General features: G+C 34.7%; 1 protein-coding gene across 2 annotated transcripts in view; it reads right to left on the bottom strand.

The window, feature by feature from the left end:
• LOC145249666 (putative neutral sphingomyelinase) overlaps positions 1-16,880 on the bottom strand; it is a 210,959-nt gene that overhangs the window by 87,178 nt on the left and 106,901 nt on the right. For both annotated transcript variants that reach the window (XM_080111450.1, XM_080111451.1), the window contains 2 exons: positions 12,098-12,301; positions 7,652-7,787 (listed from right to left, as the gene is read on the bottom strand). In XM_080111450.1, the coding sequence (XP_079967576.1) occupies positions 7,652-7,787; positions 12,098-12,301 (340 nt within the window). The remainder of the gene's footprint in view (positions 1-7,651; positions 7,788-12,097; positions 12,302-16,880) is intronic.

Here is a 16,880-nt window from a genome sequence, read left to right as displayed (position 1 = left end):
CTGGAACTCTGGCAACCAAAGGAATGACACACCAGTAAGAGTATCATATCATATTACATCAGCATGAATAAATGTCCATGAAATAGGTTACATTACATTTTCATTTCAAAATCTATGCTGCATCTGTTCAGTATATGGCAGCTAGTGGTGGACTGACCTCTGTGACTGAAAGTATCTTTCGACAAGTCAGCAATTTTGTGGCTGTTACAGTTATCTTGCACTTGCTTGTCATTCGATTCTGACTGTGGATGCTCAGAGAGTGCACATGTGTTGTACAAGCATTGTACAGATATCTTTTCTTTACAAGTCCTGTGGTGATAGAGGTGAGAGAATGTGCACCGACCTAAAATGTTAGAAATATATAGTCACAAATCTGTACACAAGCAGCTTAAAGCTGTTAGTTTTGAGAGACAGAAACAAATTTCAGTGGGGCTTTTTGTGACTTAGCAGCTCTTTTTAAGGAACAGCACTGCTCACCCAAATTATGGGAGGGGTGTAGAAAAGGTGACCTAAAAATTGTCTGTTCCTCTTTTCAGCTGGTCAGCTATCTCTGGCTGATGCTTGTTCATTTCTGTAGGGGAAACAAAAGAAAAAGCAATGTGATTTACACTAAAAGGAAACTAAATTGAATATCGCTACCGGGAACGTAATGACATTTCTTGATATGAAATCCAGAGCGAAGAAAAACTATTGTTGCCAGAGAATTAGCTAGACACAATGTGGATATTGCTGCCCTCTCTGAAAACTGTTTTAGTGATGAAGATCAACTTACTGAAAATGGTGCAGGGTATATATTTTTCTGGAAAGGCAAACCCAAAGGAGTAAAAAGGAGGAGTTAGTTTTGCTATCAAGACAAAGATCATATCTCAGAACAACCTTGTGGTCATCGAATCATGTTACTGAGGATACCTTTATCTTGTGATCGTTACGTGTCAGTTATCTCAGTATATGCCCCTACTTTGGATAGTAATTGAGATGTCAAAATGGGGTCTTATCAAGATCTAGGGAATTATCTCAAAGGGATATCAAAAGCAGATAAGATTTTGTTGCTTGGAGACTAATGCACAGGTCGGAAGTGATCACCTGAGATGAATATGGTTTTGGTAAAGCAAATGATAATGGGATTCTTCTTCTGCAGTTGTGCACTAAACATAATTTTGTAGTATATAACACCTTCTACCAACAAAAAGCCATTCACAAGGTAACTTGGATATACCCTAAATCAAAACATGGTCATATACTTGATTATGTCATCATGCGTGAGTGTGATCGTCAGGATATGTGTACTGTAAGAGTTCTGTGCAGTGCAGACTGTGACACTTGATAACAAACTTGTTCGTGCAAAACTTGTGTATAAGAAAAAAGCCATAGTTAATGGAGTAAAAGTGTCTAAATGCATTGATATCTCAAGTTACAAAACAAGGAAACATGAGAAAATCTTAGGGCCTCATTTATTAATATCTCATTTGACGAAATTTGGGAACAATTCAAGTCACAAGTATATAGCAAAGGAGTTGAAATTCTTGGCTTTAAGAAAACCAAACATAGGGATTAGTTTGATGAAAATGATTCTCCAATCACCAATCTTTTGGAAAAAAGGCTCACGAGATATATATATATATTTTTTACATAGGCATTACCATTTATCAAGATCAAGTGGCCACTCGAGGATAAGGGTTAAAGAATGTACAGTAAAAATTAAACAATATAGTAACCGTTAGTAATGGAGATTTGGTAAATTTGTTAACTAATATGGAACGGCTCATCAAAAACTTGTTTACATTAGACTTGAAGACAACCATATTGTAGTCAGCTGGAAAGCAGGAAAACGGAAGACAATTCCATAGTCGTGCAGTTCTAAGAAAGAAGCTTTGCTCATGGAATCTACGCTTAGGTTTAGGCACAGATAAAGAGTGGGGGAAACTAGTGATAGTGTTTTCTGCTAGACGGGTGTTTCTTGTGAAAGTTTGGCGAGGGGGGACTATAGAATGGAGCTCAGTCGAGCACTTGCCATGAAAATAACGATAAAGCAGAGACAAACTCGCAACATCTCTTCTGTGAGAAAGAGGTTGCAGGGAAGAGAAAAGGACATCCTCCACAAGGCTACGAAGTTTATTTTGAACTCTATCAAAGCAGGATAAGTCCTTTCTAGCAGCTCCTGCCCAGATGTGGCAACAGTACTCCATCCTTGGACGTACCTGGCTCTTATATAGATAGAGAATTGCATCAGCAGTGAGATATCTACTGGATCGATAGAAGGATCCCACCAATTTTCCAGCGGCCTTGCCAACGGATTTTATGTATATGTTCCATTTAAGATCAGGAGTAAAGGTCAAACCCAGAAGCTTGTCAAAACATGAAGCCTCCTCAAGACGAGAGCCATTCATTTCAATTGATGCCAGATGGGGATCAGAGCGTTGATGATGTAAAGATAAAAGCTTGGTTTTAGATGCATTAAAAGTAACAAGCCACCTCTTTTCCCATTGTACCACTTGCTCAAGATCAGAGGAGATAGAATCAGAGAGAACGTGGTCGTTTACGGTCTTAGATGTGCTACCATAGATAGTAGTGTCATCAGCATAGATGTCTATGAATGATGTAAGGATGTGATTTGGAAGATCATTAATATAGATCAGGAAGAGAGTAGGGCCCAGGATGGATTCCTGAGGGACTCCAGCATTAATACTAAGAGCTTCTTATTTCTGCACATCAACCACTAATTGAGAAGACATTTCCAGCTATACCATAGCTGGAGATTTTGTGAAGTAAACCTTTATGCCATACTCTATCAAAGGCCTTTGATATGTCAAGAGCAATTGCCCTAGAAAGGTAGCCTCCATCGAGAGTTTTGCTAGTCCTATGAGATATAACTGTAAGCACATCTGCTGTAGATCTAGCAGAACGGAAACCATATTGAGTGTCAATAAGAAGGTTATTTTTGCCAAGATGGTTGATTACTTCTCTATTTAACACAGATTCCAGCAACTTACTCATGACGCACAGGAGACTTATTGGCCTGTACTGTGAGGGAGATGACCGATTACCTGAATTCTTAAATACGGGGCATACTGGTGAGATTTTCCAGGGTGACGGGAAGCAATTCTCCTTTAGACAACATTTAAACAGTTTTGTAAGGATGGGCATAAGTTCTGGTTGAAGTCTTTTGAGTACTATAATTGGAATACCGTCAGGGCCGGTTGCTTTACTGGAATCAAGGTTTTTGATTAGCTTGGCAACATCACGTACAGATATTAGCTGCAAAATTCTTGGCAAAGAGTTTGGTTTTGTCTGATGCTGACAAGATTACCTCAGGTCCATTGATGAGAGTTGGGATAGAGCACACGCTTCTGTTCAGGATTCTGTTTGCTATTTGCTAAAACTGGTGGGAACTAAGCCACTGCTCAGCTACTTTGGACTTGACAGTCTGAGCATACAACTCTCCTGTGTTCTTTATTACTTTTTTACAGTAGTTGCTGGCAGTTCTGAAAGCGGCTTTAGTCTCAGTACATCTATTACGTTGGAAGCAATGGAAAAAGTGATTTCTATGCGCAATGGCAGCAGCACATTCCGGAGAGAACCACAGCTGGCTGTTAGGTTTTTGCTGTAATTTTTTCAAGGGTATGGAACGGTCTATACCTACAATTAACCATTCTGTCAGGTCTGATACTATAGAGGACACATCCTTTTTAAACATGGAACGCAGAGGTAGATCTGATATAAATGTGCCAAAGCTATCCCAGTCAGCCATAGAGTATCGATATACTGTACGATGGATAGGTATATCTGGGGACTTATTACATTTCATTTTTATCTTAATTGATACAACTGAGTGGTCGGAAGATCTTAGTGGAGACAGAACAGAAGCGGAACACAGTTCAGGGCAAGTTGTGAGAAAGATGTCTAGGAGACTTACATACTGGCCGTCAGAATCGGGAACACGGGTGGGTTCATGAACAATCTGAGTGAGGTCATAAGCAATGGAGAAATCATGACAGAACCTCCCCTCATCATCGGTCTTGTTTGAGTGAGTTAACCATTCCACATTGTGAACATTGAAGTCTCCACAAACATGAATATTAGCTGAAGGATAAGCAGATGGGGCGTGGTCAATTTTCTCAGCTATGCTTTTAAAGATAGTAACTCCACTGTTGTGGGGGCGATAGAGAGCAAATATAAATGCAGTAGTTTGAGCTAGTGCAACCCGGAAGCACATATAGGGTAAGTTAGGATCTTCTCTGGAGATGTCCCTACCACATGAAAAGCCATCTTTTATATAGGCAGATATTCCATGCCCATGGCGATCTTAGGGGTCAGATTTGGAAGTTAAATTAGTATCCTTTAATTACAAACTCATCTACGGAAATGGTCTGTCCAATGCCAGTTTCACTTAGAAATAATATGTCTGGTTTAGTCTCCTGTAATTGGGTTTCAACCTCTGGAAGGTTAGAATGTAGACCCCTGATGTTAGAGAAGGAGACCTGGTAGTGGAAGTTGGAGATCCGGGATTAATTGTGTGTTTTTTATTGAGACTTTTCATGATGGTGTTTTGGGATTTGTGGACTAGGTCGACAGACATGCCTGAAGCAGGGAAGAGAGGGAAAGTAAGAGAGAAATAAAAATGAAGATTTTTTTTTTTTTTGTAGCACATGGAAAGGTAAAGCCGTAACAATTCCCCACTAATATGGCATCGAGAGGCCCCACCAGAAGCTACTGCATGATCCAGAATCCATTCACCAAATGGCAATACAGCAGACCCAGTACTTTGCACCTGCTGATAGGACAGCCTCCTTAGTGGTTAATCCAAGGTTCGGGTCCCTGACTATCAGGCGGATAATGTCAGCCCAGATAAAACGTTTACCTCCAGCATGTTTGTGTTTTAATAGATCAGCTTAAACAACTGCAGCAAAAGTGAATAAAGAAGCACAATTAAAAGTACAGCGTGAGACATGGTGGGCCAATTTGTTAGCAGACATCCAGACAGATTATGAGTGCAAAAATTTAAAGCAAAATCAGACAAGCTTTTGGACCACAGCCTCCAATATTGGTATTTTTGTGAAATCCAAAGATGATTCTGCCCTTTTCAATAATGTGGAGGGGATCATGGACAGAACATTTTCAAGATCATTTGATTATCAATCTGAAGAAAATGATATAGTTATTGATAGTCTCCTTCTAAAAAGAGGTCGTCAATGAGATGATGATTGATTCCAGCATTGATGAAACCAAAAGCACATTAACTAATAATAAGGGAAACGCACCAGGACTTGATTGGATACCTGTTGAATTATTATTATTTGGAGATGATAGCATTATCAATGCAGTCCATGCACTCATTTTTGCTGTTTGACATGGTAATATTGTATTGATGCAATAATGATCCCAATTTATAAAGGAAAGAGGTCAGAATCTGAGTAATTGTAGAGGCATTAGCTGGCTTGAAGCAGCGGAAAATGTTTTAGCAAAGATGTTGCTAAATCGTTTGCTGAAATAGATTTGTCCCTCTATCATCCCAGAGAATCAATATGGTTTTAGATCTGGCTGCGGCACAATAGACATGATGTTTTCAGCGCGACATGGAAAAATGTATGGAGCAGCGAGTGCCTTTGTATCAAGTTTTTGTCAATCTGACAAAAGCTTTTGATATTATTAATCGCAATGCACTCTGGAAGATTCTTAGGAAACTAAGCTGTCCTAGAATTTTTGTGAAGATGCTTCAGCAGTTACACCATAATATGAAAGCCCAAGTGAACTTTAATGGATCTCTGTCTAATCCAATATCAGTTGAAAACTGTGAAATGAGGTGATATCCTTGCTCCTACATTATTTTCCATATATTTTACTGTGATGCTGGTGCATGTTTTCAACAATTGTGATATTATGGTGAAGTGTCATTTTTTTACTTTGGATATCACAACACAAAATCCAAAACTTTTCAGAACCTTGTTCTTGAACTTTTATATGCAGATGATGCAGACCAGCACATCTGATTTTGAATGATTTGATTGTTCAAGAAATACAGTGTCAAACGTTAGAGTCTTCCAGTTAATATTAAGTATTCTCAGAATATAACTTTGATAAAACCTTGAGATGGCTTCTATATGTTGTCCAAGTCTCTGATCCATATAGCAGAATAGTGATATTGTTTGCTCCGTATAAACACTGATGGCAATTTGACATCACAAAAAGGTTACTGCTCTAATGAAGACCACAAATGTCGAAGAGTTTCATTCTGTCAGATTACCACTTACATTGTCTAGGTCATTAGTGAAATTGTCCAGCAGAGGTCGTTTTAAAGCAAGAAAAATAAATAACAATTTGACAGTTGTTCTTTTTTTGTATAAAAATAATTATTTGAATATTATTGAGTTAGGGAACAGGTGTATGATTGCATTTTCTATTTGATGTATTTTGGGTTTTTAAATTATCAAGTTCTGGATGATTAATAATTTTTAAATTATCAAGTTCTGGATGATTAATAATTGGCAACAATTGGAGGTTATCACAGAATGACGTGGATTCTTTGGGTAAGCAGAAGTAAATTGCTAACTTGTATTTTCCCTTTGCTTATATTGATACTTACTGCAGCTCCCTTCGCATGTAGAAATTTTAATAACCTTCTTTCTCTTTTCGTCTCTTTCCCTTTGTGTCTTTCTCAGATCAGAGAAATATTTGTGCTCCCAGATGCTGAAAAATATCTTTTTTTCTTTTTTTTTACAAGTGTCACCACTTATCAAGATCACTCGAGGATTAGGGTTAATGAGCATATGGTGGTCATCGAGACAACATCTTGATAATCATTAGTGATAGAAATTGGGTATAATTTGATTATTTAAGGAAACGGCTTAACAACAAATTGTTTACATTGGACTTGAAGACAACTGTAGTCAGCTGAAAAGCTGTACAGAGTTTCACAGACAGGCAGTTCTGTGAAAGCTTTGTTTATAGAAGTTGCATTAAGGTTTAGGCACAGTTAGAGAAGGGAAATTGTTCATAATGGTTGTAGGTAGATGAGTGTATTTTTTAAATCTTTTTGTTTTTATCTTTCGACAGCCCCGTCAACTTCGGCAACCCCAGTTGCAAATAATCCCAGTAGAATCACAGATCACATGTGTTATTCAAATATCTCCATTATTATATTTGCGTTTTTTCGCTATATTTAATAAATTTGTAATTTCTTTTCAATCTGACAAATATCGTCGCATCTTAGAATATATCAACAAGGCCACCTAGCATTGCCCTAGGTACAAATATCGCTATAACAGAGCTGATTTATTCAAATATTTTGAGCATTTCTTCTCTCTTTATATATCCTTTTTACTGTGAGCCTTTACTTCTCATTCAAAAATCATTTCCTGTCAACTATCTATCATGATTGACATTGAGTGTCATATTAACTTCTGCTCATGTTTTTTATATCATATTTGTGAAATTGTATCTTAGTATTTTTCAGTTCAGTTATTAACAAATGCTTTAAAGTCTTAATCACTGGGCATGCATGAAATACACATTCAACAAGAGTTATATTCATTTTGCCACCATGACCATTTTCAGAATGGTATCTCATTTATGTGTCATTAAAAAAAAGCAAGAGTCAGATAAATGGGTATCATTATTATTTTTGATCATCGAAGTGGGGGAGGGAATGTCTTACCTGCATTGGTTCTGTAGAAAATGAAATCTATTCTCCTGCCATATGGATACTTCTCTAAGGAAGATGATGACGTATAACTGTTGGTTGGAGTTTCATCTGTGCACCCATAGCCATAGTGATCACCACTTACTCTTTTCTGTTAGTTACAAAAAAAAAAAAAAATTAAAAACTAATCAAATGAAAAATGTTGAAATCATTTTTTAAGATAAAATGTTCTTTTTAAACCACATACATACTTCAATTTAGTAAAATGAAATATTCATTTCTTTGTTTGAATTTTTCCAAATTTAACAGTTTATTTTAACTATACATGAATTACATTAAAATGACAAAATTTTCTTTAAAATGCAAATTTCCTTTTAAAATTTTAAGATAGCTATATCTAGTTAAAAAAAATAAAAAATCTGAGAGTTTTCACAAAGAATGTGAAACACACTTTTGAAGTTTAATATTAGTATCACTTAATATTTTATTGTGTCAAAATTTTACTTAGTATTTCTTTCAGTCATTCTGGTAACTAATAAAATCGTGATATTATGCCCACACTTCAGTAATGCCTCACTTCAATTGAACATTTAGTGAATAGTATTTTCTTAATCTCCTCTTGCAAATTCTATTCGATTAGCAATCTTTTGTAAATTTTATTGAGTAAAGTGATGAATCCATTGTCTTCAAACTTGTCCTTAAAGTTTGAAATGATCACAAGATGATCAAAGACATCCTGATAGCAGCTTTAATTGATCTTTTCAATATGAAACTCCAAACCAGTAATGAGTTTTTATGCTTTCTTTATGTATTTTGCATCATTGTGACGACACTTAGAAATCAGTTGTTCAGAAATATGCACCAGACATCTGCTATACTCTAAATGCCTTTCTTCCCTGAATATGAATTCATTGAAGCTCTGACAACTTCTTAGATGTAAGAGGCCTGTTGCTAATCATATTTTGAATATTGTTATAAGTGTTATATATATATATATATATATATATATATACATATATATGTGTGTGTAGTTATAAAATATATATGACGATTAAGCTACACTGAATATTCTGTGTTTCATCCACTCTAGGATTCTTCAGGCTTATGCTCTACCTACGTATTGAGCACTGTTGAAGTAAATACTTAAAGTTTATGCATAAATTTATACTTTCGTATATTAATTTATGTGAGTAAATGAAGTAGTTATATATATATATATATATATATATATATATATATATATATACGTGTGTGTCAGTCACGATCTTACTGTACACTTATATCACAGTGGCTGCCCGTAGCCTAAACCATTAAATTGAACCTAATAATAGTAGTATTAATTGTATCATTGAACCTAATAATAGTAATAATAGTAGTATTAATTGTATTATTTGGATTAATCAGACAATTATTCTCATCTTGAGTATTATCAGCAGGTTTTGGTTGATGTAACCTCTGACTGGTGTAGAAGTCACCATGTTTGGTAAAGGAGCTCAGAACTAAAAATACAAAAGCCATAATATGTAGAGAAATGAAAAAATCAGGTATGGGTAATTGTATAATGGAGAGGAAAATGAATTCATCTCCCCTTATGAGACTAAGTGAAAATTATAGATAGAAGATCGATCGATAATACAACTCAAAGAAGTGCATATGCTGGAAATAATAATCTTTTAAGCCGACCCAGCATAGAGTTCAGCAGCATATGGGAACATTTCGTTATAAACAATGGATAACTCACACTAACCATAATTAACTAATCTAATAATAATAAGGAAAATATAATTTCATAATTTATAAAATATACAACATATGCAGACCTTTATTATAATTTGCTGTTTATACACATACATTCACAATTTAGCTTAATTTACTGACAGTAACATGGTAATAATTACATATTTAGAAGTTTTTTCACCTTTTTTAGAAAATATTCATTAACACTCAAAAGAGATAATCTGAAATAACCTTTTCAGAGTTGCGTCCCCTTAACTGTGTCTTGTTTCCACATGTTACCTTAAAATTTTAATGAATAAACCCCCACTCTTTTTCCCATTTTCCCCAATCTTCCTATTTTTTCTTTTTTTTTCTCTTTTTATCCTTTTGCATCTCATATCAGTTGCTAGATATTAAAACATATCTATATCCAAATTAAAAAAACTACATCACATTAAAATTAAAAAAAAAGAACACAAGACGTGATTTAACATTATGTTTAACCTGGCAACCCTCTTCTTTTCAGAAATTTAGGATTTTTAAGAACTTACAAATTGATTAAATGGATCTAATCAAAATTTTAGTCATAAATAATTTAGAAATAATATCACTTAGCATTTTGCTTAGTAATTTTATTGATTTTATAATTTCTTTGTAAATTTACTTTCAACTAGAACCAAAAATACAAAACCTCCTTTTCTCCTTATTCAAATTTATACACGTGAAAAAGGTTAGAGTTACATCAATCAAAATGTTGTGCATTTAACACTCAAGATGAGAACAAATAATACAAATAATCACAACCATACCTCATCTCAAAAATTCAAAACTGTAATATCAAAGTATTAATGTCAGAAAGGACATTGCAACCTGAGCCTTATAATTATCCTGTGAGATTGGTTGTTGGAATTTTTAGATGTTGCTTGACATATGGTTGACTATTACATATTTGTAGGGTAGATCTGCTCCTGTTTAATAAGAGTTAACATTATAAAATATGCAGAATAGCCTTTACCTAAAACAAGCCCAATGAGTGTACATATGGAGCCGTTCATATTTTGAGAGTCTAAAATGTTGGTTGTTCAGTTTAACTGTAAGTCTTACTCTTTCTATATATATCTTTAAAAGTGAAATTGTGTGTGTGTGTGTGTGTGTGTGTGTGTGTGTGTGTGTGTGTGTGTGTATACATTCCCCTACTAAATTACTCTATCAATTTTTAGTCTACAGGGTATTGAGATTTGCAAAAATCTTTTTAATCGGTTTTTGGTCGGAAATTTGGCTGTGAAGGGGTCAAAGTTCAATGATTTGACCTTTGAAAACTCTAGCAAGCTCCTTTGCCAATTTTGGGTCTAAACACTTGAAATTTTAGATGTAGGTTACTTGCATATGGATCAAACTTTTAATTTGATTTGAGCCCAAAAAATAAATGTTATGAGGCCAAAGTTTTAACAATTTTGACCTTTGTGGTCTCTACCAAATTATTCAGCCAATTTTTGGTCTAAACATTTGAAATTTTACATAAAGTGTATTCAGGCATAGGGCAAGCTTTTTAATCGGTTTTTACCCGAAAATTTGGCTGCCAAGGGGTTAAATGTCAAGAGATTTGACATTTGCAGTCTCTAGCAAACTATTCAGCCAATTTTGGGTCTAAACATCTGAAATTTTACATAAAAGGTATTTTAATCAGTTTTTGGGCGAAAATTTGGCTACCAAGACATCAAAGTTGAAAGAGTTGACTTTTGCAGATTCTACCAAACTCCTTTGCCAATTTTATGTCTAAACACTTGAAATTTTAAATGTAGGTTACCTGGACATAAGACAAACTTTTTAATATATATGCACATAAAGTTATGAACAGTACATAGGGCCCAAGCAAAGCCGAGTTGAACTCCTAGTATATATTGTAATATATGAGTAGCAAGCAAGTTAGAATATTAAAAAACATTTTAAGGCCCCATCCTCTAAATGATCACAGAATGGACCATTTTATCAATTCTATTTTTAGATAACTGCGTGAGATTAATCTCCCTACCTCCATTTGTATCTCACTCTAATTTTGTTGTTTTTCTGTAGAATATTCCCTACCCTCTTAATTATTTGCTGTTAAATATCTATCTTTAAATTATACCTCGATCATTCTGCATTGGGTAATTCCATCTCAAATCATCTAGGCCATCACACCCTTACCTCTCAGATTTTTTCCAAACTTTCACCATATGTTGGTATCATAAAAACTAGGGAATCCTGAAAATTTGAGCTTTTAACTCTAAGCGGTTCTGGAAATATTGCAATTTTGGTATTTTACGTATATCGCGTTGAGGCGCAAATTTGCAAAATTATGAAATTACATTTTTGAGCATAAATCAATTTCTAGACTAGGTAGAACCTTGAAAATTTGCATAGACAAGGTTTTCCACATAAGGAATCCAAAAATTATGTATATTATGGATTATGCATTAAATTTGATCTATAATCATTAGACATCAAATAAACAAGTTTCCCAGAATTTAAATTAAGACTAAGAATTTTAGACAATAAAATCATGTAATGCATTTTGAGTAAAATTGGATTAAGAATTCTAGATGTGTGTGTGTATTAGTTAAAACGAGAAGCAGAGAGAGAAAAATAGTTTTAGTTAAGTAATAGTGCATTTAGATGAAGCCAATTGACATTGCCAAAGTATATAAAAAGTAATCATTTGTTATTTTTAAGAACTTTGAAGTGAAAGATGAAAATGCTTTTTACCTTTTTATTCCAAGTATCACAAAGCATAGCGTTGGCCAAAATCAGTTTGTAGCTGAGGTATGAAGAGTCCATGTTGAAATCGCCACCAACAATGACAAGATCACAAGATTCAGATGTGTGTTTCACAAACTGACTTAGTTGAAAAGATTGGATCAGTCGATGACCACGATATTCATCATCAACACGATTATATTCTGCATGGATCTAAATTGAAGAAAATAAAGTGAATAAAATGTAAACATGCACTATGCCATTGCATGTTTAGTGTGTTGCATAGTTATAATGCAAACTTGCTGCAAATAAATAATATTTAACAAACAGCAGAGAGATCACACAGGTTGCAAATATGTTTGATCTGGAGTTTAGCCACCAAGAATTTCATCTGTCCACTTGAGAAAATAATGTTTCTTTATATATGAGGTTCCCTGCTGTGGTTATGACTTACCTAGGATCTTCTAAATTTAATGACTGTCCAGACAGAGTGACCCCTTAAACAGTAATTTTTTTTTGTTCCTGGATTTGCAGCAGATTGACCTTTTCAGGTGGATGTTAGCTAGCAACATTTCTACATTTGCAAGTCTATTATTCAAAATATGAAAACGAATATTATTCAAAATATGAAAACGAATATCATGAAAAAAAAAAAAAACTTTATTGTTTTATTTGACTGAAAAAATGTATGTGTCTGTTTTCATTTTTTTTGTTCTTATCATGTCAATCACCTTTTAACTTTTTACTTTTTTCTGACTGGTGGAAGTTGTGGTACACTGAATGATTGACCAAAATTGACTTCCTAAATCTCTCTGTATATAAAAGTGACCTTGTCTGTCTGTGTGAAGAATGGTCTCTACCAAACTACTTGGCCAATTTTTTGTCTATAAACATGAAGCTTGATATATAAGGAATTTTGACCTGTGAAACAAATTCAATTTGGTTTTTTAGCTGCTAAGTGGTCAAAATTGATAAAATTGAAACTTGGCAGACATAAGTCAACTTAAAATGCTTCTCTACCCATGCGCAAATATACAATTATATGTTAATGTCAGTTTAATTTTAGAGTTTTGATATCCATCTGTTCGTGGCTCAGATGGTAACAAATAATGCTGGAGAGCTACATGTCTTGGTTTTGATTCTAGCTGATGGAACCCAAGTCATATTTTTTTTTTTTTTTTTTTTGAGATCATTACTATATATTGGATATAATATAATAATCAATAGAGTATTGGCTTTATAATAATAAACATGAAATCTGCATAAATCAAAAGATCATATTTAAATGTATTTTAAAACCAGACTACGTTGAGCAGTCACTACTACAAGTTGATTTTTTTCTTTTTAGATAATTGTTATTTTATCAACTTGCATTAAAAGAGCTTTGTAAAAGATGCTCAAAACCGTTTGAATTATGCAAATACCATCAGTAGTTCAAAAGTTATGAGAATTTTAAGTGCCAAAATTTAGGCTTTTCCGTGGACATTTTTCTTTAGAAAAAGCGAGCTAAATTATGGACCTCAACATTTCAAGAAATTCGGTAATTTTGCCACCATTTTTCCAAGCTATTCTCATGAAACTTGGTACTCTTATGTAAAATTGTGTGCTCTTTCTGATTATGCAGTCAAATCTGATGTATCTCTTTACTATAAGTCATGAATTATAAATTCAGATGTACAAATTTCAATTTTTTTTAAAACTAATGCATGGTATCATAGAGTGGGTGTCTATTTATGAACAAAACTAAGTATTATAGTGGTGTTTAAATATAGCTTTATTGAGAATAGGCATTTTTCTGCCTCCTCACCAAAGGAGAGCTTAGTCTGAGATGTAGCCATTGAATACCTAAAGAGCATTCATGGGCGGTATTTATTACTCTCCTCAAAGAAAAAAAAAATTGAGTAGATATGAATTAATCTCAGAAATAAATGGAAGAAAATTTTTCATATAGATTTTAGATTTCTGTAAAAGATGGAAATTCCCATAGACGAACAGAACTTATGCATTTTGGGACCAGTCAAATTTTCAATTTTGTAAATCCTCTCTATCTCGCCCAAAATATACCCCTATTTTCTGAGATGCAACCACAAATCGTACTGTACACGAATCTTTGAAGTAGCTTTCAAAATACCACGATACCAGTAATTCTGATAAGCAACAACTATATATTCACCAGTTGATGGTAATTTTTGTCATTTCTATTGTTGTTTTACTGAACATTCAACTATGTAAACAAAGAAATTAAACAGTAATTTCTTTACCTTGTTTCCACCTTAACATTTAAAATTATTACTTTTATAGGTTTTAGGAATGCTGAAAATGAATATCGAATTTAAATTTTCTGCAAATAAGTAGTTTTCCAGATATTGAGCAATGTCATTTCTTATATTATCGCTGGTGGTCATCTGCGAACGCGCAAACGTAACTCCGAGAAAGTATGCACAAACACACGTACCAAAATGGCTACCAGCAATAACATAAGAAATGATATAGCTTAATATCTGGAAAGCTACTTATTTACAGAAAATTTAAATGTGATATTCGTTTGCAGCATACCCGAAAACCTAGTCATTTTAAAGAAAAATGTTAAGGTGGAAACAAGGTAAAAATTTACAAAATGCATCACAATGAAATTCTTTATCGAACCACCTAATTATTATTATTTAGATATCCTTAGTTAAAAAAAAAAAACGGGTTTGTTTTACAGATTCGAAAAAATGGTCTTGACAAAGAACTCCTTGAAAAGACCAAATAAATTCAAGTTTCACAATATATTTTATTTAATTGTTAGGTGAAAGTACAGAATAGTTAACAAAACACTCTTCCTTCCCCATGTTAAGAATGGGTTTCTAAATATTAGCGTTATTATTTCAGCATGGTAGCATAAGTGCACAAGTACTTTTTATTTGTTATATATTTTTTTTTTTCGTCTTTTGTCTTTTTTTACCATTAAAAAAACAAAATTCTATCTTAAGTACAAGTAAGAAGTTATAAATACAATAACAGAAACGCATGTACTCAATACATTTTGTTGTTTTTTAACGCTTTTAGTACATGTGTACTAAAAGCGTTAAAAAAACAAAATAATATTGTTTGGAAATCAAATTTGAAAAATTTGAAAATAATTTTTTTTAATTGACAAATTCAGAATAAAAAAATGAAATTGATTTTTCTGCTTTCGTTTTGAAAGTAGAAAAAAGTTTTTTTTATTATTCTTTAGTCAGCTGAGCGCATGGCAACCCCCAAGCAGATTTGAATTTCTATAAAAGATAACATTTTAAAGAAATTTCTGCACAATTAATAATTATCAAATATTTACATATTATACATGAAAATAATTCTGAAACTATTATCTATATGAAAATGGATGATGTATACTGATTTATCTTATCAATTTTGAAATATTCTTCATCAACTTTGCTTGGTTGCAACTTTGCTTCCTGTGGTCGTAAAAATATGAAGTAGAGATGGACTTATATAACCTGTAAAATTTCAGCCATATCCAATCAAACTTGATCTCATGCATCTGCATCGAAACGTATGAAATGGAAACATTGAAAAAACAGTTTCTCTTTTTGCTGTCATTTTTTACTGGTTTTTTTTTTCATTACAATGATGTTAATTTATTTTTCTTTTATGCGTTCAATATTTTTATGCTGCAAGTTAATGTAAGGAAAAAGTGTAAGGAAAAATTCAAGATGGCGCCCGACTCTCTCTTTAACACGGTAAGATATCCTCAACACGGCACAAGAAGCAACAGCCACACGATTCCCCAGCCAACTCAATCGTCACTCTCCCACGTCTTTCCCCTCACCCGCTTTTATCGTCGTTCTAGGCCAGCTAAATTTGCATATTCCGAGAATTCGTGTGACTTTGCGAGACATCATACTTTACAAAAGACGGCGGTTGCCATCTTGGTCCTTCTTTTCTATTTTTGGTCGGTAACGCTGAGCTGGTCTCGAGGTAAGTCTTTTTCCCCTCATCCGTCTCTCCCACGTACCCACACAACACGCAAACACGCGGGCGCTTATCTCCTGGATGCACGTTACACTCCCCCCTGATCTGATGATCACATAGAGAGCACTGGGGGGGGGCCTTTTAATGCGTGTGCTTCTGCGAAGAGGTACATTCACTGTTTCAGATTCGGGCTCTGGATCTGGTTCCGCCTCATCAGATGAAGTATCGCTATCAGTCTCTGGAAGGGGCTCACTGAATCCGTGCATCGGCAGCTCATCGCTAGACGCTTCACTGCTTTCTTCTGTAGTTGTATGACGCACCTCGGTAGCTGGGTGAAGATCTCGCACATGTCGTGGGGTTCCATCGACCAAAACAGACTGCTGGCTAATCACTCCAGATATGTGTCCTCGCTTAAACTTGTCGGTGCACCGATTTCCTGGAGGCCGCACCCACACTGGATCTCCCACTTCATATCTGTTATATGTTCCCTTGTCGGTTGGCTGCGTAGTGTTGATTCCCTTCACTCCGACTCGGTACGTGTAAATAGCATTCGCAGGTGCGGTTGAAGGGGACGTCCCGTCCTTTGGCGTAATGTTGTACCAATATGTTGCTTCCGCAATAGTGCATCGCTTCCTGGCAGCAATTCTCTTGATGCTGCGATGGCTTCTTTCAGCAATGCCATTTCCTGACGGCACATGCGCACATCGCAATCGTAGTCGGACGCCCCACTCATCTAACAACTGCCGGACTTGCTGGCTACAAAACGCTGCATCATTGTCAGTCAGGAGCTCTTCCGGCGCACCTCGCTCAAAAAAAATGGATGATAGGTGGCGAA

This window comes from Euprymna scolopes, chromosome 28, assembly GCF_053919585.1.
Source record: "Euprymna scolopes isolate OS-2025 chromosome 28, ASM5391958v1, whole genome shotgun sequence".
In the NCBI taxonomy this organism is placed as follows: Eukaryota; Metazoa; Mollusca; class Cephalopoda; order Sepiida; family Sepiolidae; genus Euprymna; species Euprymna scolopes.
This window is presented reverse-complemented; position numbering and strand designations above follow the sequence as displayed.